General features: G+C 35.1%; 1 protein-coding gene across 1 annotated transcript; it reads right to left on the bottom strand.

Annotated features, from left to right (window-relative positions):
* Positions 1-3,969: 3,969 nt before the first annotated feature.
* On the bottom strand, positions 3,970-21,988 carry LOC129876770 (tropinone reductase homolog). The gene is made up of 6 exons (XM_055952263.1): positions 21,921-21,988; positions 21,401-21,427; positions 20,282-20,489; positions 10,862-11,078; positions 4,602-4,714; positions 3,970-4,149 (listed from the first exon to the last, which is right to left on the bottom strand). The coding sequence occupies exons 1-6, from the start codon at positions 21,986-21,988 to the stop codon at positions 3,970-3,972; spliced, it is 813 nt and encodes a 270-aa protein (XP_055808238.1).
* Between the last annotated feature and the right edge of the window lie 626 nt (positions 21,989-22,614).

Raw genomic sequence — 22,614 nt, 5'->3', positions numbered from 1 at the left:
AGGTGGTGGACGTCCTCATTTTCACCAAAAGTACATCGGCCAAGGGTCTTCTAATACCACTACTCCAAGGTTTGACAAGGATAGGGTGCCCAACCCTAAGCCTTAAGGAGGTGCTCTTATTGGCCAAGTTACTCCCGTATGTAAGAAGTGTGATAAGAACCACAAGGGTGAATGTCTAGCCGATTTGAATGTGTACTACCGGTGTGGCAAGCATCATGCTAAGGAATGCAAGGTCAAAGATGTTTGTCCTCAAGGCTAAGTTGCTCAAGGTGCTCAAGTGCAACAAAAGGGTGGTCAATGCGACAATCAGTTTTATGCTCTTCATGGTAGGCAAGAAGTGAAAGAGACTCTCGATGTTGTTATCGTTATGTTATGGGTCTTTCACTATGATGTTTATGCCTTACTTGATTCGGGTGCAAATTTGTCTTTTACTTCCACTTATATGGCCATGAGATTTAATATTAGCCCTGAAATATTATTAGAACCTTTTTCCGTTTATACTCCCATAGGTGAGTCGTTGTAGCTAAAAGAGTTTATAGAAGTTGTCCAATTACGGTCTTCCATAAACTTACCCTATGTGATCTAGTTGAGCTTGAGATGACTGATTTTGATGTTATCCTTGGTATGGATTAGCTATATGCATTTTATGCTTTACTTCCACATATTTTTGATTGATAATTAGATGATTCCTAAGTTTATGGGATCTCAACATTTATCCTTGATTTACACTTGTTTTGCATCTTTAAACTTTAGTATACTTCGCGATTCTAGTTATTGGGCTGTTGAAAATGGATCTCCCACTAGAGGGGTTAGTGTGGGTGCTAGTCACGGCGGGTTGGGGTCATGACAGAAAATCCTTCCACAAATCTCCTATAGTATCCTGCTAGGCCTAAGAAACTTGTAATATTCGAAGGAGATAATGTTCTAGGCTAATTCTTAACCCCTTCGATTTTCTTAGGATCAACCATAATCCCTTCACCTGACACAATGTGACCAAGAAAAGAACCTCCCTTAACCAAAACTCACATTTGTTGAACTTGAAAAATAATTTCTTATCCCTTAGAGTTTTCAACACAATCCTGAAGTGATTAGCATGCTCTTCCTCATTCTGAGAGTTAACGAAAATGTCATAAATAAACATAATTACAAATATGTCCAAATATTATTTGAACCCCGATTCATCAAATTCATGAATGTTGTGGTGGGATTATTCAAATGAAACAACATAACTAGGAACTCATAATGATCATACCTCTTACCCTCAATTGGTGATAACTGGAAAAAAAATCTATCTTACAGAAGTAACTTTCCCTGAAAAATGATTAAAACAAATCATCTATCCTCAGAATTGGGTATTTGTTCTTGATGGTTACTTTATTCAATTGTCGATAGTCAATACACATACGTAGTGAACCATCCTTATTTCTAATGAACAAGACGGGAGCACCCCATGGGGATATACTTGGTTTAATAAAGCTCTTGTCTAACAAGTCGTTTGATTAATCCTTTAACTCCTTTAATTCCGCCGAGGCCATTCAATAAGGAGGAGCAAAAATAGGCTAAGTACCCGGAAGAAGGTCTATGCCAAAATCAATCTCTATTTTGGGAGAAACACTAGGTAAATCATCGGGAAACATATTTGGAAACTCATTAACAATGGGGACCAACTCTAGAATAGTGGCTTCAAAATTTTCATCCCTTACACTCACAAGATGGAAAATACAATCCTTGGAAATCATTTTCTGAGCTTTAAGACACGAAATGAATTGACCCTTGTAAACGGAATTACTACCCTTCTATTCTAGGATAGGCTTAGTTGGGAATTGGAACTTAACCACTCAGGTTCTCCAATCAATATTTACTTAACTGGGTCCCACCATCCCTCTCTAGCGGCGCTGTTAGAGCAGGAGAAAGTGGAACAAAACTTATTGCAAAATCCCTCCAAAAGGTTGCTCTTGACATGGGAAAAAGAGGGGAAGGAATCTCAGCACTGAAAGGATTTCAACAGGCATAATTTAGTCATGTTTTACCCATAGGACATCTGGAACCAAGGATTTCAGAAACATTATCTCTCCGCAGTTGCTTGGAGCCCATGTAGGCTAGGTTTCTCTTATCTGAGTAGTTAAATCTACACCCATTGTGTAGTATATAAGGAAATTTAATGAGAAATCATATAACTAAGCTATGGGTCACGGGTCACGTACAAAAATTAATTTGTTTTAGTTGTTTAATTTGAAGTGACCTGGGTTAGAGGAGTGATGCAATGATTGGGTGAGTTATTGATTGTGATATTAGTGCATACAGACGAGTAAAGTTGTAATGGACATAGTAGTATGTACAAAGATATAAAATACGTAGATATTAAGGATAAACCTTAGGGTTTGGTAGTGTAGGTGATGGTTTTATTTCTCGGATGTGTTTTATGTACTTGTTGAGTTACTTCATGATATGTATATGTGTATATGGATAGGGAAAAATGCTAGACCTTATGCAAAATGATCACTTGTTGGCTTGTTTTGTGATGAACTCATTCTTGTGATATAATGTGGTCTGTTGTTGATAGTTGTGATTGATTTGCATAATTGAATCAAGTGTCATGTTTTGACATATAATTGAATTGGGTGTCATATTCCGACACGTATTTAGATTGGATGTCATATTCTAACACATATATGGCTGGATTGGGTCCCCTGAGAGGGCCAAGTATGTGTGTGTGGATAGTCACATGAGTGGACCCGATGATATCTGTATTTTTATATAATAGTGTGGTTAGTTGTAAATGAGTTAGGGAAAAAGGACTTATAAAAGAACCCTTGAGTTGAGGCATGTTAGTTATAAAGAACTGTGAGCCTGTATAGACTTATTCGTGGGTAAGATGGTGGACCATGTTAGACCTTGATGTGACCTATGTGATATATGAGTTATTCTAGGTTTATAGGTTAGAGGTGGAGGTTGCTACTTGAAAGGGATTTGTTCTCATCGAAATTTCCACGAGTAATTATAGTACTAGTCGTTGTTACCTAGAAAACGAGGTTAGTTATGAGGTGTGGTTATGAAATGGCTAGCCCCCTATGTTTTGAGAACACTGGATCAAGACCAGTGGTAGTTGGGTGGAACCATTGAGTGGCTAAGATTGTTTGGTGGTACAGTTAGAGTGAAGTGAGCAGTAGTATGCTAGGCCTATAATCTATAGGTCTCATATTTGTAATTAGAATGGGTAGTGAAACTCTGGTCTGTAGAGTGGTGAAGACTATCAGAGTGAGAGTAAGAAGTTTACTTATTTGGTTGGGTGGACAGGCTTATAAAGTTTAATTATTATGATCTCTCTAATTTTTCTATTTATATAGTATGCAGTGACTATTAGATTGATCGGTGATGCCTACCAATACATGTTGTTTGTACTGATACTACTCTTGCTATGTCACTTAACATAGTCTGGTTATAGGATCAGTTATGTTTCTTAGGTGAAGACGAAAACGATCCTCCAGCAGCTTCTATTTTTCCTTCCTTGTGGTGGGAGGTGTGTCATTATTCATTTATTATGTTATCACTCTTAGATACTCTTGTACCTGTCTTAAGCTAGTATCCTTGGGGGTTTTTGTATAAATTGTATAAATTGGATTACTACAGATTACTAGAAACTTCTGGCTTAAATACTCAAGTTTTGATGTAAATTCCGTAATGCTTTTCATATAAGGGGGGGGGGGGGGTTAAAGGTTCTCCTACTTAGGTCATAGAGTAGGTGCCCGCACGTCCCGATGGGTTGGATCGTCGCACATGTATTACCTTATGTTTGTGTTAAAGTTTCTAATACTGTTAAGTAAAAATCAATTAATTAGAATAGACTAGCAAAACATTTTCAATCCTACATAATCAAACATAAAAAATTCATGGTTTCACCATACTAATTATAAAAAGTTGATCTTGTATATCAATCAAGTATTACATTTTATCAACACAAAAAAATAGTTAATAAGAACCATTAATTGTGAGTCCACCATCAACACATATAACTTGACCAGTAATATATGAAACAGCAGGGAAGCAAAGGAATGCCACCAATGCTGAAACTTCTTTTGGTTCTCCAGCTCTGCAAATTGGTGTTCTATTAATATTTCCTTCAAAATATTCTCTAGTCAATGGATGTTGCTGGAAAAAAATCAATAAAATTTTAGTAATGGCATAACGTTTTCGTTCATATTGATTGAATCCGTCACAAAATTATGATGGACTTGCTTGTCACAAATTTGTGTTTCTCTTGTTTAGTTGAATGATTTTGTGGTTATAAAAGAATGTTGAGTGACTTTCTATATGAAAAGAACTATTAGTTGAGTGACTATATGAACTTGTATATTGAACATGAAACCATCTGTCTATTATTTCTGACAATTAGTGTAAAATAATTTAAATTTAAATATGATAGACACAAATAACTAATGTAACAAAATATTAATCCCAATGCATTCAAAAATTGTTAGATTTTCTGACATTGATGGGTGCTAAAAATAACTAAAATTCGGTAACCTCATAAAGGGTGCTAATTAATTCACCACTCAATTAGTTAATCGAAAAATTCGCACGTCTCCTAACTAGTAAATTACCTTCGTTGCTTCGACGAGGGGTGTTTTGATAATCCAAGATGCTACTGAGTTCACTCGAATATTGTCTTTAGCCCACTCGTAAGCCAAGTTCCTTGTAAGTTGATTCATTGCTCCTATTAAGATGGAGAAAAAATACAAAAGAATTTTATATGATGGTTACAAGTAATTGTTCTAAGTATTGGTCGATTCGGTTCGATTTTGAAGTTTATTGATTTGACTTATCGGTTATTGATTTATCAGTTATTGATCATTATCGCTTCGGTTATCGGTTTAATCATAAAGATTTGATACAAAAGAAATAATTGAAAATCACTTAGAAACAAGGTGACAAACCAAATGAACCATGCACATGAGTTGACAAACTGCGTCTTGCTCAAAAGCAAATGCAAAATATTTTATAATAACCAAGAGTTTGAGACAACAAGAAATAAAAGTATGAAAACTAAACTCTAAGTGAAGGATTTTATATATCGAATGGTAATAAATATAAATTATTAAGTTACTATCGGATTATTGGTTAACCCGTTAAGAAAAAATCTTAAACCGTTACGAATTGATAACCCGATAATAAAAAAAATTAAAATCATTATCGAAACTGCTAAACCAATAACCCATTACCAATAAATCAATAACCTTTTTTTCAATTCGATTTTGGACAACCCTATTTGCATCTATTACATTTTTTATATATATCAAATAATGCAACATTTTTGAAAATTACTTATTTTCGAGATAATAATCTTAAGGTTTTTAGTAATTAATGGCACTTTAAGGCTCTATCTATCCCCTAGCTCATTGCCCACAAAACATATTCTAATTAATGGCACTTTAAGGGCTCTATCAGTATGAATTGTGGTAGGATGGTTGGTATTCCCTGTTGGGGGGAGGAAGCACCACAACTAAAGTTTGATATGATAAATAATATGAAAATAAATTGGACACGAGAATTTTACGTGGAAACTCCTCTAACTGATAAAAGGGAAAAACCACGAGGTAGAAGGATCTCACTATAAAATATGGAGTACACTGTTCTCAAATACAAGGAAAAAACAACAATTAACACTTCTCTCTTGTAAAAGGAACAACTACTAAGGAGGACACTCAAGACTACAATATTTATCTTGGTGTATAACTCTCTTTGTATTTTTACTCTTTCTCTTTCTGGGATGATCTAAATGAGGGCATCAGGCCCTCTATTTATAGGAGGAACAAAACGCGTAAAAGAAATTTTACGCGCTTTGTAAACGTATTACCAGCTATTTTTCCTGTCAAAAGTTGTCAAAACGTGTTGCCAGCTATTGCTATTTTTTCTGTCAAAAATTGCCTTTGGCAACTTTGACTTTTCTTTCTTTTTCCATTTCTGTTGGCTTTTTCTAGCATTTTCTAGCATTCTCCCACTTGAAGTTTAATTGAGAATCAATTAAGTCTTCACACCATCCTTTCTACCCAATTACTGCAATGTTACGCTTCTGCTAGGCCAATAGAAGTTCGACACCATATGAACTTGTTACTGTTGATCGACTTCGTAAACATATCTGCTAGGTTATCATCAGTTTTTCTGAATATCCACATTGTCTTCTTCCACCTTCTCACAAACAAAGTGATACTGAACTCGTATGTGCTTTGTCCTTGAATGAAATGCTGGATTCTTTGCAAGATGTAAAGCGCCCTGACTGTCACAAAATAGAGCAATTTTCTCTTGTTTGTGCCCGAGCTCCTCCAGTAACATCTGCATCCATATTTCCTCTTTGCTAGCTTGTGTAGCTGCTATATATTCTGCTTCCGTCGTAGATATAGCCACGATAGATTGCAGTTTTGAAACCCAGCTTACAGCTCCTCCAGCAAGAGTAAACACATAACCTGTGGTGGACTTACTTTTATCAAGATCACCTGCATAATTTGAATCAACATAACCTTTAACAGTAAAATCTGATCCTCCATAATACATTGCAACATCTGAGGTACCCTTGATGTATCTCAGGATCCTCTTAACAGTATTCCAATGCTCTCTACCAGGATTAGCCATGTATCGACTGATCACTCTCACTGCTTGTGCAATGTCAGATCTTGTACATACCATGGCGAACATTAAACTTCCCACTGCTGATGCATACGGTACTCGAGACATATCCATCCTCTCTTTTTCATTGCTAGGACTCATACTTGAGGATAACTTGAAATTAATAGAAAGTGGGGTAGAAATTGACTTACAGTCTTGCATCTTGAAGTGTCCAGGATTTTCTTCAAGTAGTTCTTTTGAGAAAGCCAAATCTTCCTATTATTTTGATCTCGGTAAATTTACATCCCTAGAATCTTATTTGCTGGTCCCAAGTCCTTTATTTCAAACTCCCTAGCCAATTGTGCCTTTAAATTTGTATGACGATCTTTGTTGGGGCCTGCTACCAACATGTCATCAACATACAACAGCAAAATAATAAAATCGTCATCACCAAAACTCTTGTAATAAACACAAGGATCTGAACTATGTCTGTTGTATCCAAGGCTTATAATGAAGGAATCAAATCTCTTATACCAACACCTCGGCTCCTGTTTAAGTCCATATAGAGATTTGTTTAACCTACAAACCAAGTTCTCTTTTCCCTGTTCTTCAAAACCTTCTGGTTGGAGCATGTAAATTTCTTCTTCAAGCTCTCCATGAAGAAATGCAGTTTTGACATCTAACTGCTCCAAGTACAAGTCAAATGTAGCACACATCGCCAGGACCACTCGAATTGTTGTGAGTCGAACCATCGGAGAAAATATCTCATTGAAGTCTATACCTTCTTTCTGAGCGAATCCTTTCACCACCAATCTTGCACGATACTTCTCCACTTGATCATTATCATTGCGTTTGATCTTGTAGACCCATTTGTTTCTAATGGCCTTCCTTCTTTGTGGTAATTGAACAAGATCCCATGTTTTATTTTTATGAAGAGCTTCAATTTCTTCTTGCATTGCTGGCACCCACAGAGATAATTCTTGTCCTTTCATAGCCTCGTGAAAAGTTGAAGGCTCTCCATCTTCTGTTAGTAGACAGTATGCAATATTACTCTCCATAGAATAATCTGAGTAACAAACTAGTTCTCTTCTCTCCCTAGTTGACCGTTGAACACTTAGAGTTTCGATCTCAGCTTGCTCTTGTTCTTCGTACTCTGGTGCTGCTTCAGAAGAAACTGGAACTTCTTCTATTTCTTCAACTTCAACTGTAGTAGTCTCTGATTTTTCTTTTGAAGTGCTATCTTCGTTTGCTTGTATATTATTTTCAACAAATACAACATCACTGCTGATTACCACCTTGCGGGCTGTGGAATCCCACAAGCGATACCCCTTGACTCCATCAGCATACCCTAAAAAAATGCATTCCCTGGATTTTGGATCCAACTTTGATTTTTCTTGGGTATTGTACATAACATAAGTAGGACTTCCGAATATATGTAAGCGAGAATAATCAGCTGGTTTTCCTGTCCACATCTCCATTGGTATTTCCAGATCAATTGCGGTTGATGGTGACCGATTGATCACATAACAGGCGGTTTTGACTGCTTCTACCCAGAATGGTTTTTCCAACCCTGCAGTTGCCAACATAGCTCTTGTCCATTCCAATAAGGTTCTGTTCATCCGCTCTGCTACTCCATTTTGTTGTGGAGTATATGCCACCGTGAACTACTATTTAATACCTTCTTGTTTACAGAAGTTATTAAATTTATCACCAGTGTATTTTCCTCCATTATCTGTCCTCAAATACTTGATCTTTTTCTCAGATTCAAGTTCCACCTACGCTTTGAATTCTTTGAAAACTGGAAAAACATCTGCCTTTCTCTTTATTGGATACACCCAACTTCTCTTGGAGTAATTGTCGATGAATGACATAAAATATTTCACTCCTCCTAGGGACTCCACCGGTGCTTGCCAGACATCAGAGTGGACCAGATCTAAAATTTCCTTGCTTTTAGCAGAGGAACTGCTAAACTTCAGTCTATTTTGCTTGTTGGTAACACAATGCTCACAAAAGGGTAGTGAAACCTTTTTGAGCCCCGGAAGAAGCTTTTGCTCAACAAGAATCTTCAAACCTCATTCCGATATATGGCCAAGTTTACAATGCCATATCATTATTGATTCTTTAAATGAACTTACTGACGCGGTTGATGCTTCTCCTTCTTGGTGTGTTTCACCTTTAAACACGCACATATAGGTTTGCAGCAAGTTTTTCCGCTTTCATCACTACAAGCTCTCCTTTGGATATTCTCATGACTCCACCATGAGTCTTATATGAACATCCATTATCATCTAGTTGTCCTAAAGATAATAGATTCTTCTTCAAGTCTTTTACATGTCGTACCTCCTGGATGGTGCGAACCGTGCCATCATACATTTTTATTTTGATGGACCCAATACCAATAACATCCAAAGCATAATCATTTTCCATGAACACAGACCCTCTTGAGATAGGATTATATTGATGGAACTATTCTCTCTGGGAAGTCATGTGCCATGTTGCTCTTGTGTCCATGATCCAGACATTAGAGAAATGTTTTCTGCCTTCATTATTTGATATTGCCTCACTACATAAAATATCGCCATCATCCGAGGTACATGAAATATTCCCTTGAGCATTTGATGGCGCAGGGTGTTCACTCTTCTTCTTGAACCGATAATCTTTCTTGAAGTGTTTTTTCTTGCCACAGTTGTAGCACTTGATATTCTTCTTACTTCTTGATTGAGATCTGCTATGATTGTGACTCCCACTGGGGCCACATTCCGTTGGTCTTCCTCTCACCATCATCAAAGCTTCAGCTTGTTGCGAACTTGCTTGTCTATCTTCCTTATTTTTGCGCCGATTTTCTTCTTCCAAGACAGCGGCTGCAATTTCATCGAAAACTAGACTATCTGTATTATTCGTCAGGTTGATGATGAGTTGATCATACGAGTCAGACATACTTTGAAGTAGAAGCTTCGCACGTTCAGTCCCCTCTATTTTGCAACCCATTATTGTAAGTTGCGAAAATAGAGTATTCAAAGTATTGATATGTTCAATAACTGACATGGACTCTGCCATTCAAAGAGTATACAATCTTCTTTTTAAGAAAATTTTATTATGCAAAGACTTGGCCTCATACAACCCTATAAGAGTATCCCATATTTTCTTCGTCGTCCGCTTTTCTGCTACACTAGACAATACTTGATCAGCTAGTGCCAAGTGTAAATCAGCAACTGCGTTGCTATCTATGTTGTTCTACTTGCTTTCATCAACAAAGTCTATAGGCCTGCCTTCAATTGCAGCTAAGCAATTGTCTTTTCTCAATATCGCTTTTATTTTCATTTTCCACAATGAGAAATTAGTCTCATTGAACTTTTCAACGTCAAACTTAGTTGTACTCGATATTGTTATTTGCTTCACACCCTTCTAGATCGTTTTTGAATATTTTTGCGAACAATCATAACAAATTATACTATCACCGAAATTTACTATTCACGTGAATAGTACTATTCATCGAATTTTACTGTTTGCGAAAATTTACTATTCATGAATAGTACCTTCGTATAAAACAGACAGAATAACCGAGGGCTCTGATACCACTATTGGGAGGAAGAAGCACCACAACTAAAGTTTGATATAACAAATAATATAAAAATAAATTAGATACGAAAATTTTACGTGAAAACTCCTCTAACTGATAGAAGAGAAAAAGTACGGGGTAGAAGGATCTCACTATAAAATATGGAGTACACTGTTCTCAAATACAAGGAGAAAACAACAATTAACACTTCTCTCTTGTAAAAGGAACAACTACTAAGGAGGACACTCAAGACTACAATATTTATCTTGGTGTATAACTCTCTTTGTATTTTTACTCTCTTTTTCTGGGATGATCTAAATGAGGGCATTAGGCCCTCTATTTATAGGAGGAACAAAATGCGTAAAAGAAATTTTACGCGCTTTGTAAATATGTTGCCAGCTATTTTTCCTGTCAAAAGTTGTCAAAACGTGTTGCCAGCTATTGTTATTTTTTCTGTCAAAAGTTGTTATTGGCAACTTTGACTTTTTTTTCTTTTTTCATTTCTGTTGGCTTTTTGTAGCATTTTTTAGCATTTTCCACTCTTAATTAGAAATTTCGAATTTGAATCTTGAGAATGAAAGAAGTTTCTTTGGAAGCACAATCGATAAATAGGCCATGTAATGTGCAAAGTTGTATTTAGTTGGACCCCAACCCAATGCAGATACCGAATACCAAGTAACATATTGATTGAATGAGGATTACCTTTAGTTGCTGAATAGATGGAACATGTTGGAAATGCCACAAGCCCAGCAACAGAAGATATAAATACGATGCTTCCACTTCCTGAGGCCTTCAAAATTGGATGTGCAATTTGGGAGATGTGGTGAGAAGCTTCAAAATTGGTTTTCATGATAATAGAGTAATCCTCCTCAATGTACTCTGTAGCTAACTTACCCATCTGTATACCTGTATTATTTATCTATCTCCAAAGAAAAAAGAGGTTAAATATCTTCGGGATATAGCTGCACCGGTAAATTCAGAATTTTCATTAACCGGGTTTGAAAAATAAAAACTACATAAAATCTGAACTTGAAATCGTAAGGTTAAATTTAATTTGAACCCCTAAATCACTAAGTCAACTTTCAGTCCTGTGTTCATGGGATTCCTCTCTCTCTCTCTACACTATTTTCTCGATACGTGCATTGCACGTATTTATTAAATTATGTATATGTGATATATCTAAAATCAATCAACTGTTGCATCAAAATGTTCCTTCAAAATACAAAGAATAATTGAAAAATAATATGATTTAATTCAGCAGAATAGTGATATCTCAAGTTCTGCTGAATTGCAAATTCACTCAACGACACACTTGAGCTTTTATAAGAAGAAGAATAGTAAAAAACTAAGAAAATTCATAGTTTAAAGATGAGAGGAACCCTCAGCTATTTATAATCAATCATAAAGAATGGTGTGAACATGTGTTTATTGTATTTGATTAGAAAGTCACAACCATTCATAAATAAATAGATAAATATAAATATGAATGTAAAATATAAAAGATATACCAAATTGGGTGTATTTAGTTGACAGTATTATAGTAATTTAATATTCAAGTAAGGAAATATTTTTAGTTGAGAGTATTATAGTAATTTAACATTCAAGTTAGGAAGTTCAGATTTTTTAAGGTGGTGTGTATATATATATATATATAAAGTAAAAATTTATCATATATATATATATATATATATATATATATTTGGTGAGGGGTTCAAAGTAAAATGATTTTAAAAAACAAGTAATCATCCAATTTGACCAATTAAATATGGGTTGGATCTAAATTGTTTGGACTCTCTAAAAATATTGTTGTATTTGTGTTAAATTCTTTAAAATTGCATTATTTTTGAGGAATTTAACATATATTGAATAACTTTTGAGTCCGAGTAATATAAGATTGAATAACTGACCATTTAATCAGGTCTACTTTCTACAACACCCAATTTCACATGTAGGTCTATTTTTCCTTTTCTTTTCGCCAAATACGTGGAATTCCTTTATTTAGGCCTGCTGGGTTTTACTAAATTCATAAATTTGTGTGATTATATATTTATAAAAATATGAATTTATTTTGGTTATAAACTTTGGCCAAGTAATATAGAAAGTAAAAATCTCAACAAAAATTTAGACGGCCAATTAGAAGTGCTATTATGGATGTTAGCGGAAACGTGAAAATATAAAGAACACGGAAGAACAAAAATATTGAATATGGTTCAGATCAGAATGAGCCTACGTTCACCAGAGAATAACTGTCTTTATATTAACAAAGAAAGGGGAGAAATCCCAAATACAATTAAGATAATTGCTCTATCAATTTTCTATTCTTCTAATATATTTTACAAATGCCATAAAATATGAGAAGACAAGAGAAATGTTTTTTAGGTGTGTTTCAAATGAAACAAGAGTTACCTATTTATAGGAATAAATTCTTGCTCTTGATGTCATCCATGACATCACATTTTGTCAAGATGTCAAAGTTTACCAAACTTTTACCAACAAGTTTACCAAACTTTCACCTACAAAGTTGCTACATTAAGACTATCTAGAATCTTGTCAATTTTAACAAATCTCCACCTTGACAAGATTCTCCATTTTCAACTTTCTTTCAACAACTTTTGTTTGTGTCTTCAACCTCAACTCTTTCAATCTCCACCATGGTTTGCGTTCCGAGCATGCGTATGAACAACTTCGGCCAAAAATTCTAAGCTTACTGGGCAATTCCGCTGTAAGAAAAAAAAGAATCAAACCTTTGTTGAACACACTAGATCCACCTAGTAGTTGTTCTCCCAGAGTTTGCATCAGTTGATGCATACTCCCACCAAGTCTTTGCAGTGTGCAAACTTGGCAAGCGGGACTAACTTGGTCAGCATGTCTGCAGCGTTATCGTCTGTGATAACCTTCTCGACCTTGATAACTCCCTCTTCAAACCTTTTCAACCTTGATACCTCCCTCTTCAATGACATCTCGAATGAAATGGAATCTGACATCAATAAATTTGGTGCGCTCATGAAATCTTTGATTTTTAATCAAATGAATAACATTTTGTTTGTCACATCTTAGAGTTGATTCCAGTTGAACCAAACTCAATTCTACCACCAAATCTTTCAATCAGATAGCTTCTTTCACTGCTTTTATTGCTACCATATATTCTGCCTCTGTTGTTGACAAAATGACAATTGATGTAAAGTTGATTTTCAACTAACGGCACTGCCAACGAGAGTAAAGATGTATCCAGTTGTGGACCTTCTTCTATCAAGATTCCCTGCATATTCAGAATCCACATAATCGAAAACTGAAATGCCTTCACTTTTTTGAAAGGTTAGGCCAATATCAGAAGCTCCTTTGAGATATCTCAATATCTATTTGACAGCTTCCCAATGCCTTTTTCCTAGATTTGCCATGTACCTACTTACCACACTTATATATTGAAAAATATCTGGACGTGTGCATACCATAACATATATAATGCTACCAATTGCACTAGCATAAGAAACTTTTGACATATGTTCCACCTCATCCCCCGACTGAGGCGTTTGTAACTCTGAAAGCTTAAAATGAGAAGCTAACGGTATACTTACAGGCTTGCTCATCTGCATATTGAATCTCTCAAGAACTTTTTTGATGTACCTCTTCTCTCAGATGTACAACACCATCTTCTCTTGAAATCTCTATTCCAAGAATTTTCTTTGCATCTCTCAAATTCTTCATGTCAAATTCCTTACTCAATAATTTCTTCAAAATATTTATCTCTGTGATGTTGTTAGCAGCAATAAGCATATCATTAACATACAATAGTAAATAAATCATACAATTACTAGACATTTTCTTGTGATACATACAACTATCAAATGCATTCCTCAAGAATCTATGTGTAGTCATGAATGCATCAAACCTTTTGTACCACTGTCTAGGGGTTGCTTCAAACCATACAAAGACTTCTTCAGTTGGCATACATGATCTTGTTTTCCCTTATCTAGAAAACCTTTAGGCCATTCCATATAGATTGTCTCTTCTAGATCATCATGTAAGAAAGCAATTTTGGCATCAAGCTATTGAATCTCCAAATCAAATTGTGCAACCAATGCTAGTAGCACGTGAATTGAGTTATGTTTCACTACTGGAGAGAAGATCTCATTATAGTCAATTCCCTCCTTCTGACTGAAACCCTTTGCAACCAATCTCACCTTGAACCTAGCATCTTTCACTTCTAGAATACCTTCTTTCTTTCTGTAGATCCATTTGCATCCAATTGTCTTCTTCCCATTTGGCCTTTCAACTAAGACCCATGTCTTATTTTTGTGAAGAGACTCCATCTTTTCCATCATGGCTAATCGCCATTGTGTAGCATCTTTGCAAGAAGTTGCTTCAACATACAAATAGGGCTTGAGTTCTTTAATCTCTTCTTCTATAGCTACAAACTTATATGCAATCAGATTTTCTTAATTTATAAGATGTTTTGGTTTCCATATATGCCTTTTGTCCCTTCCCTTCGCAATTGTGTATGGTTCATGAACAGTATTTCTTCAAGATCTGCATCTTTTAACTTATCAACTTGAGTCTCTTGATCCTTTTCATTGGTATGCTCCACCGGAGCTTCACCTGGTTGTTTTTTTTATTTCTTGATAACTCCACAAAAACTTTACGAGGATCAAGTATAAAAGATTCATCAAAGGTAACATCTCTACTAACTACAAATTTGAGTAAAGATAAACACCAAAGTTTGTACCCTTTTACTCCATCTACATACCCTACGAATATAGCCTTTTGGCCCTTGGTTCAAGCATTCCTTCATTAACATGATAATAAGCTGGACACCTAAATATTCGCATGTATGAATAGTTAGAGGGTTCACCTGACCATACCTTATTCGGAGTCTTAAAGTCAATTGCTGATGCTGGAGATCAATTGACAATATGAGAAATAGTGTGAACTGCTTCAACCCTAAGCACTTTAGACATTTTGGCTTGTAAGAGCATACAACGAACCTTCTCAAGAAGAGTTCTGTTCATTCTCTCGGCAACTCCATTCTGCTATGGTATGTGCCTGACCGTCTTATGTCTTGCAATCTCATGAACCTTGAAGAAATTATTGAACTCTTCACTGTAAAACTCCAATCCATTATCTGTGCGAAGATACTTAATTTCTTTTTCCATTTGATTCTCAACCAAAATCTTCCATTCTTGAAATGCTTCAAAAGCATCACTTTTTGCCTTCAAGAAATGCACACAAATCTTTCGTGAAAAATCATCAATAAATGTGAGAAGATACCTATTTTCTCCCTTTGATGAAAGCTGAGAGGGACCCTATAAATTTGAATAGATGTAGTCTAGCACTCTTCCCATCTTGTGTTTGCTAGTGCTGAAACTGACCTTCTTCTGGTTCCCTAGGATGCAATGCTCACAAAATTCAAGTGTGCTAATATTCTCACTGTTCAAAAGGTTGTGTTTTCTCAACATCTCTAGTCCTTGTGCGCTCATATGGCGCAGTCTCATGAGTCATAGTCTTGCCTTGTCATTATCAGATAACTACTGCATTGTAGATGCATTAATAGAGCCAACAATGGTACTTCCTGCAAGTGTGTAAAAGCCATCCTCCAGCTTGGCCTTCAGCATGACTAAAGAACCTTTAGCCACCTTCATTGTACCTCTCTTGCTCATGTACTTGTAGCCTTGAATATCTAGAGTACCCAAGGATATCAAATTCTTCTTTAGATCAAGAACATGACAGACTTACGTAATAGTCCTCACGATTCCATCATGGCAGTGAACCCGAATTGAACCAATGCCAATTATTTTACAAGTTGCATTATTTCTAAGTGTCCCTTCTTGTGACAGCCCCAATACTCCGCATTTGTCACACCCCGATCTTAATAGGGTGTGATGGGCACCCGACCCTATGCTCGGAGTTGAGCAAACCCATTACCTCATATTACATACTTAATCTATTTAGACTTGTACATCAAAATAAATGTAAAAAACATAGCTAAGCTTTGTGAATCTTTCTTTCCAAAATCTATCATCCCATAAAACTCGTGACATACGACATAATAACATATTGGCTGGTGACGCCGCTTACAAAACTGACACTGTATACCCACGACTCTGTTGCAAAGTCTCTAACTTCGAACGAAACACCATAGCACATATACTGTGACTAAGCAGCACTCCAGGAACAAGTGGAGTTGCTAACCCCGTTGGAATATCTTCTATAATAGCTTCTACTCGTCCGGGTGTACCTGCACGGCATAAAACACAACCCCCGGAGATAAGGGGGTCAGTACGAGTAATGTACCGAGTATGTAAGGCATGAAAATCAGCATAACAAAGAACATAAGGTATGAACAACTATATCATAAAATCATAGAACATATAGTGAGATAAGAGAGTAACTTGTACATATGAGTGCCTTTTAGGACGAATGCCATACATGCTTGTCTTTTCCTTTAAAAACATTTCTTTTTCATATCCATAGAAAATAGAACATGTCATATCGCCCACATATGTCCCGCGTTCGGGCATCCCGCATCCGAGATGAAAATTACGCCAACTGACCAAGTGGCAATGCGTCTATAACGCCACATATGAACCTTCCCCATATCCCCAATTTACATATACATATACATATATATAGCATGCAGGAGAGCTCAACAAAAGTCATGTATCTATCTGAGTGATGGAAGGTCGGTAACCTCCGATTGTATTATAGACTAACCATGGTCGCTTTGTCTCACCTTGAAGGAATAATTATTATAAGATGAGACTATCCACGAAGGATAATATTAAGAGAACGTAGAATAAGGTCACAATCTCGTAAGACGCCAAATCGTATACATATGCACATAGGACCAATTTTCAAGACTCGTAGAATAATTGGAATGAGCTATGATTCAAAAATTAAGACAAGAGTCATGTCAAGTATCTTTCAAAAATTACCATGGATTATATCAAAATAAAATTTTTGGAATCATATACACGTATCTAAGCACGAGAAAATATCCTTTGGAAACTCAAGAAAATTGGTCATCCTAGTGGCTCTACGAATAGGACTTCCTTAAAATTGTATAAAATGTCATATACTTGTTTCATAAAACCCATGCCAAAAGAAAGAGTAGCTCTATATACTTATGTCAAAACATGCCAGGAGAAATAAGGGTAAACCTTACATACATGAAGCCGTTCTTATCATAGCCATCATAGACATATTTGCATCATCGACATCATCAATGTCGTTGTAAAACATATCCATCATTATTGTCATAAAAGCTTGTAATACTGTAAACCTTTGTTTTGGGAAACTATAGACATTTTGGAAAACATTGACGGGTTGTAGGAAAAGTAGTCATTTCCTTGGGACCATTGACACCTGGCTTTTGAAAACAAAGAAAATATGGAAGCACTTATGAAATCATAAAGAAAAGAGTAAGCCTTACATACCTTGTCCGTTTCCTTAGTCAATCACACTTAAATCTTGACCTTCCCAAAAAATCTATAACAATGATAACGAATGCAAACATTAGCTGTAGATATCCAAGATTCTCATCCTAAACTAACATTTTTTTTCTATCGAAATTTCGAGAGCACTTCCCCTGTAAATACACCATTCCCGAGATTTCAACTCGGACACAATATCAAAAACCATCCAACAACAACAACTAGAAGCACATATACCATTAAATCACTTCAATATCCCACAATACAACTCCAAACAACTAGCTCAAAATTTACGATACCAAAATAGAGTTTTTAACCTTTATTTCATAAAATTTTTAACCATCCCAAACGGGGGGTCATGTGGTTGAAACCAGCAGCAACCATACCCTTTTTAAAACACTTTAAATCCCTGCAACACGCAACCCAACTAGCTTCAACCGCAGCACCACAACGACAACACACTACGCAACTTCAATTTAACTACTACGACTTCCATTTAGTTGTTTCTAACGTCAAGCATCCTTATACATTTTTTCACTTTCAGCATCATTTAATACATTTAACATACCCCATAACAACCTCATAAACTTCAATTGAAATATAAAACCTTACCTTGCTCAAAATTCACCAAAACTCACCAAAACTTGCCTCGGAAGCTCTCGTAGTACGGCTAAAATTTTAGGGCTGTTTGGTAACATTTTGGGCTGCTCCAAACCATAAATTTACATTACCAATACCTTCATAAAATCTTAGTATACCCTATATAATTAATTCACGAAATGAAATCGGAGACTTACCTCTTTTTTTCTCCCCCAAAACCGAGCTCTCTCTCTCTCTAGCTTCAAGTTTCTCTTCTCCTCTTCCTCTTGAATTTTCTAGAATTCTCTTGGGATAAGAATGACCCTAATGAGTCATAATACACACACACACACACACACACATATATATATATATATATATATCTTCCACCACTTATCCATATTTGAAAATAAGTCCCTCAAATATGAATATAGACACATGACCCCTTCTCCATTTGTTTCTAGAATCTTCTTTAAAAAAAAATAAAAATGACTTAATTGTCTTGCCATGTACACTTTGGTTCATATATTTTCATCACATGGCCATAAAAGAGTGCACCCCTACATGAATTTTATTGAACACTTTGATCTTTCAAGAACTTTCTTGAACACTTTGTGAAATTCCCGTTTTACCCCTAGCCTTCCACAATATTACCATAGGCTACTTTGCGAATTTTCCTTTTTGCCCTTTGCCTTTCCCAATATTTCTACACTATTAATGTTCATAAATAATATTCATAACCAACTTGTATATTAAAATAAATTTTGGAAGATGGTCATTCCCTTCACTTTACCACGGCTATTTTAAAATATCCAACCATATAAAATACGGGATATAACAACATTCTTCTTGTTCACACGAGATTTTGATCTGTGCTTTGATTTGGTCCTTCTTCCATGTTAGCTAGTATGACCTCTTACAAAGAGCCCATTAGCTTCATCATCTTTGTCTCCTTCAAAATGCCTTCGCACATCACAAGAGTTAAGTGCTTGTCGCACTTGCTCAAGAGTGATTGGTGCCTTGCTATACATCATTGAATTCTCAATATCATGATATTTTGAAGTCAATAAAAATAGCAAAGCACATGCAAGCGTCTTCTCATCCTTCTTAATTCCGCCAATCTATAAGTCCATCACAAGTTTATTGAATGCATTTAGATGGTTTTGCAATAAAGTACCTGACTCCATCTTAAATGTGTGAAGACGCCATTGTAACAACATCCTTGTTGTAACCGACTGGTACTGGTAAAGCCCTTCCAACCTATCTCATAACTATTTGGCTGTCTCCTCGGTACTTGTACTCATTTCATAGAGCAAGTTAGGTGCAAGGGATAGTTGGATAACACTCAATGCATCTCCTTCAATTTTTGCCTTATCAGAAATCGATGTGTTATCGGGGTACTTTCCGTTAATAGCATGTATTGAACCTTCCCTCTGCAGTAATGCCATCATCTGAATTTTTTAGATATTGAAGTTGTTGCGCCCACTAAATTTATCAATTTCAAACTTCATGAAACTCATTTTTACTTGTTCTTCCTCTTCTACTACAAAGTATTTGGAAATACAAGATATGAGAAGACAAGATATAAATGTTTTTGACGTGTGCTTCAAATGAATCAAGAGCTACCTATTTATAGGAATAAATTTTTGCTCTTGATGTTATCCATGACATCACATTTTGTCAAGATGTCAAAGTTTACCAAACTTTAAACCTACTAAGTTTACCAAACTTTCACCTACCAAATTTCTACATTAAGACTATCTAGAATCTTGTCAATTTTAACAATGACTTATACATTAGTCTATTACAAATTATAGAAGTTGAGACAAAATTTTCATTAAGGGTGTTTAAAAATATGAAGAAGTAAATATACGAAAAAGTCAGAGAATTTAATATCTATTATATATACACTTCGAATAATTTTAGCCTTTGTATATATGATGTAATGTTTACTGAAGTAGGTTTGGATGCACTCCTTGTACCTATCTGGCTTCCCGGCCCTAATCATAAGTTTTCATAGGTTTTTCTTTTTTCTTTAACTTTAAATCCAACTAAAATGTATCACGTAAGTTGAAATGAAGAAAGTAGTAAAATTCTTTCAAGAAAAAAATCTTACTAGAATGTTGAGCTTTACTTGGAAAAAATTGATAACTTTCTCCATAAGCATATCTCTTTTGGGTCTTAAACTCAAGTGACATACACATCCTTCTACTTTGTACCCCTTGCCTCTCCATTTCTCTAAACACTGATCAAGTTGTTCTTGATTTCGACAAGATGTATAAACTGTTGCACCAAATCCAGCTAATTCTTCTACTATGGCATGCCTATTTTTCGATCCAAAGAAAAATAATAATAATAATAAACTTAGTGTAATTCTGAGGAAGGTGATGTGTATGCTATTGTTTTCGATAGATCTTCAATTCAAGTAAAATATAACAAAATTAGTAAAAAAAAAAAAGAGTAACGCAGAAAAACAATATCACTGTTTCCAAATAAAATAATTATGTGGTCTAAGTAAAGGATTTAACACTTTAAAAGAAGATTTCTTTTTCATAATAACATATAACTATTCATAATAAGTGAAATTAATTTCTCGAAAATAAAATAAATAATTTGCGCTATTATAGATTAAATTACACGTAGGAGGGGAGATAGAAGAGTACGTACGGTTCTGCTGAATGCAAAAGCTTTCATCCAAACCCTGCATTGGTATTAATAAATCTACGAAATACATATAAAAATTAAATTCAGAACTCAGTCACTAACACTTAATGTTGTTGTCTTAAAATTTAGAATTCATAAAATTAAAGAAAAACATAAATTGAATAGTTGCTCACCCAACCGTTTAAACTAGGAATTGCCGGTGGATGTATAAAACATATGTATAATTCATATATAATATATAATATAATTAATACTCCTCTATCCCAATTTGTATGACTCATTTTTCTTTTTAGTCAATCTCAAAAGTAATGACATACTCCTATCTTATTCTGAATGAAATAATTTATATCTACACAAACATCTATGACTTAACTTATTTTTGACATAAGTTTCAAAAGTCCTTTATTTCTCAAACTTCGTGTCAAGTCAAACTACATCATATAAATTGAGACATATAAAATATGTATATGACCGTGTATAATCAATATATAATCAATGTATACTAACTAAAAAAGATAAACAAAGTAAAATCGATATATATATGAAACACATAAAACTCAAATAAGCTTACCCTATCCCTTTAGTGCCTCCAGTAACCGCAAGATAGTCAAATACTACAAAATGCGTTTTGAATGCGTAGTCAAAAAAGGAAACAAAACGCGTAGTCAAAAAGGGAACAAAATGCATTTTGAACGCGTAGTTAAAAAGGGAGGTGCAATACTCAGATTTTACGCGTTTCTAGTTTTCTATAAATAGAGGGTCTCTTGCCCTCATTTAGATCATCCCACAAAAATACAATTCAAAAGAGTAAGAACACAAAGAGAGTTATACGCCAAGATAAATATTGTAGTATTGAATATCCTCTTTAGTGAGTTGTTCCTTTTACAAGAGAAAAATGTTAATTGTTGTTTTCTCCTTGTATTTGAGAGCAGTGTACTTCCATATTATCATAGTAAGATCCTTCTACCACGTGGTTTTTCCCCTCTATCTGTTTGAGGGGTTTCCACGTAAAATTCTCGTGTCTAATTTATTTTCATTATTTATTATCATATCAAACTTTAGTCATAGTGCTTCCTCCCCCAACAGTAACAAGGGCAGTTTTCCCTTGAAGAGTCCACCTTCCATCTCCACTACTATTGGATTCCTTTTTTTCTGCCATTGATGGTTCTTGCCAATTTACTGTAGTTCAATAGGAATTAAGCAAACATATTTTTGTGTTAAATAGGTGACCAAATGTATCAAGGCAAGGCATGACAAAGTGGTCCACTTACAGCTGTAATATTGTAAAGTTTGTGACATGCACTTATTATACTACTCAATTAATTAACGACAATAGTTTAATTGTCATATATTTTTAAAAGTAATTAACATTCTTTGTAAATATTCCTAAAATCTATAGCGAAATTAGATCTAATGATAATTAATTAATATCGATAAAAGCTTTCATACTCTTTGTTAATGTATTTATTTGTTGCAAGTAAAACTTAATTTTGTTATAGTGTCATAGTCCCAATAAATTGCTAGCTTGTATATTCTCCATGTCAATTAGTACTATAATGTACTTCACCAGTTAGGGAAATCCCCCGTCCAGTATAGGTATCGAGAGAAGAACCAAGTGATAGACGCGCTAGCTAAGGAGGGGTCTAAACTATCAGAAAACTCTTTTGTATAGTGGATAATTCCGCCCTTGTTTGTATCAAAAAAGCTAAATATAGACAAGGAGGAAACTCTTTTTATTAGACTACTTAAACCATCTAGTATATTAAAACAATATAATATAATTAC

This window comes from Solanum dulcamara, chromosome 12 (assembly GCF_947179165.1).
Source record: "Solanum dulcamara chromosome 12, daSolDulc1.2, whole genome shotgun sequence".
In the NCBI taxonomy this organism is placed as follows: domain Eukaryota; kingdom Viridiplantae; phylum Streptophyta; class Magnoliopsida; order Solanales; family Solanaceae; genus Solanum; species Solanum dulcamara.
This window is presented reverse-complemented; position numbering and strand designations above follow the sequence as displayed.

Bases quoted from the DNA above. Each gene is read 5' to 3' on its own strand.
- LOC129876770 (XM_055952263.1), bottom strand. From the start codon at position 21,988: ATGGCAGAAAAAAAGGAATCCAATAGTAGTGGAGATGGAAGGTGGACT. The intron at 4,715-10,861 runs GTAATCCTCATT...CCATCTTAATAG, and splicing joins CATCTATTCAGCAACTAAAG to GAGCAATGAATCAACTTACA. The intron at 4,150-4,601 runs GTAATTTACTAG...ATTTTTTTCCAG, and splicing joins CCCTCGTCGAAGCAACGAAG to CAACATCCATTGACTAGAGA.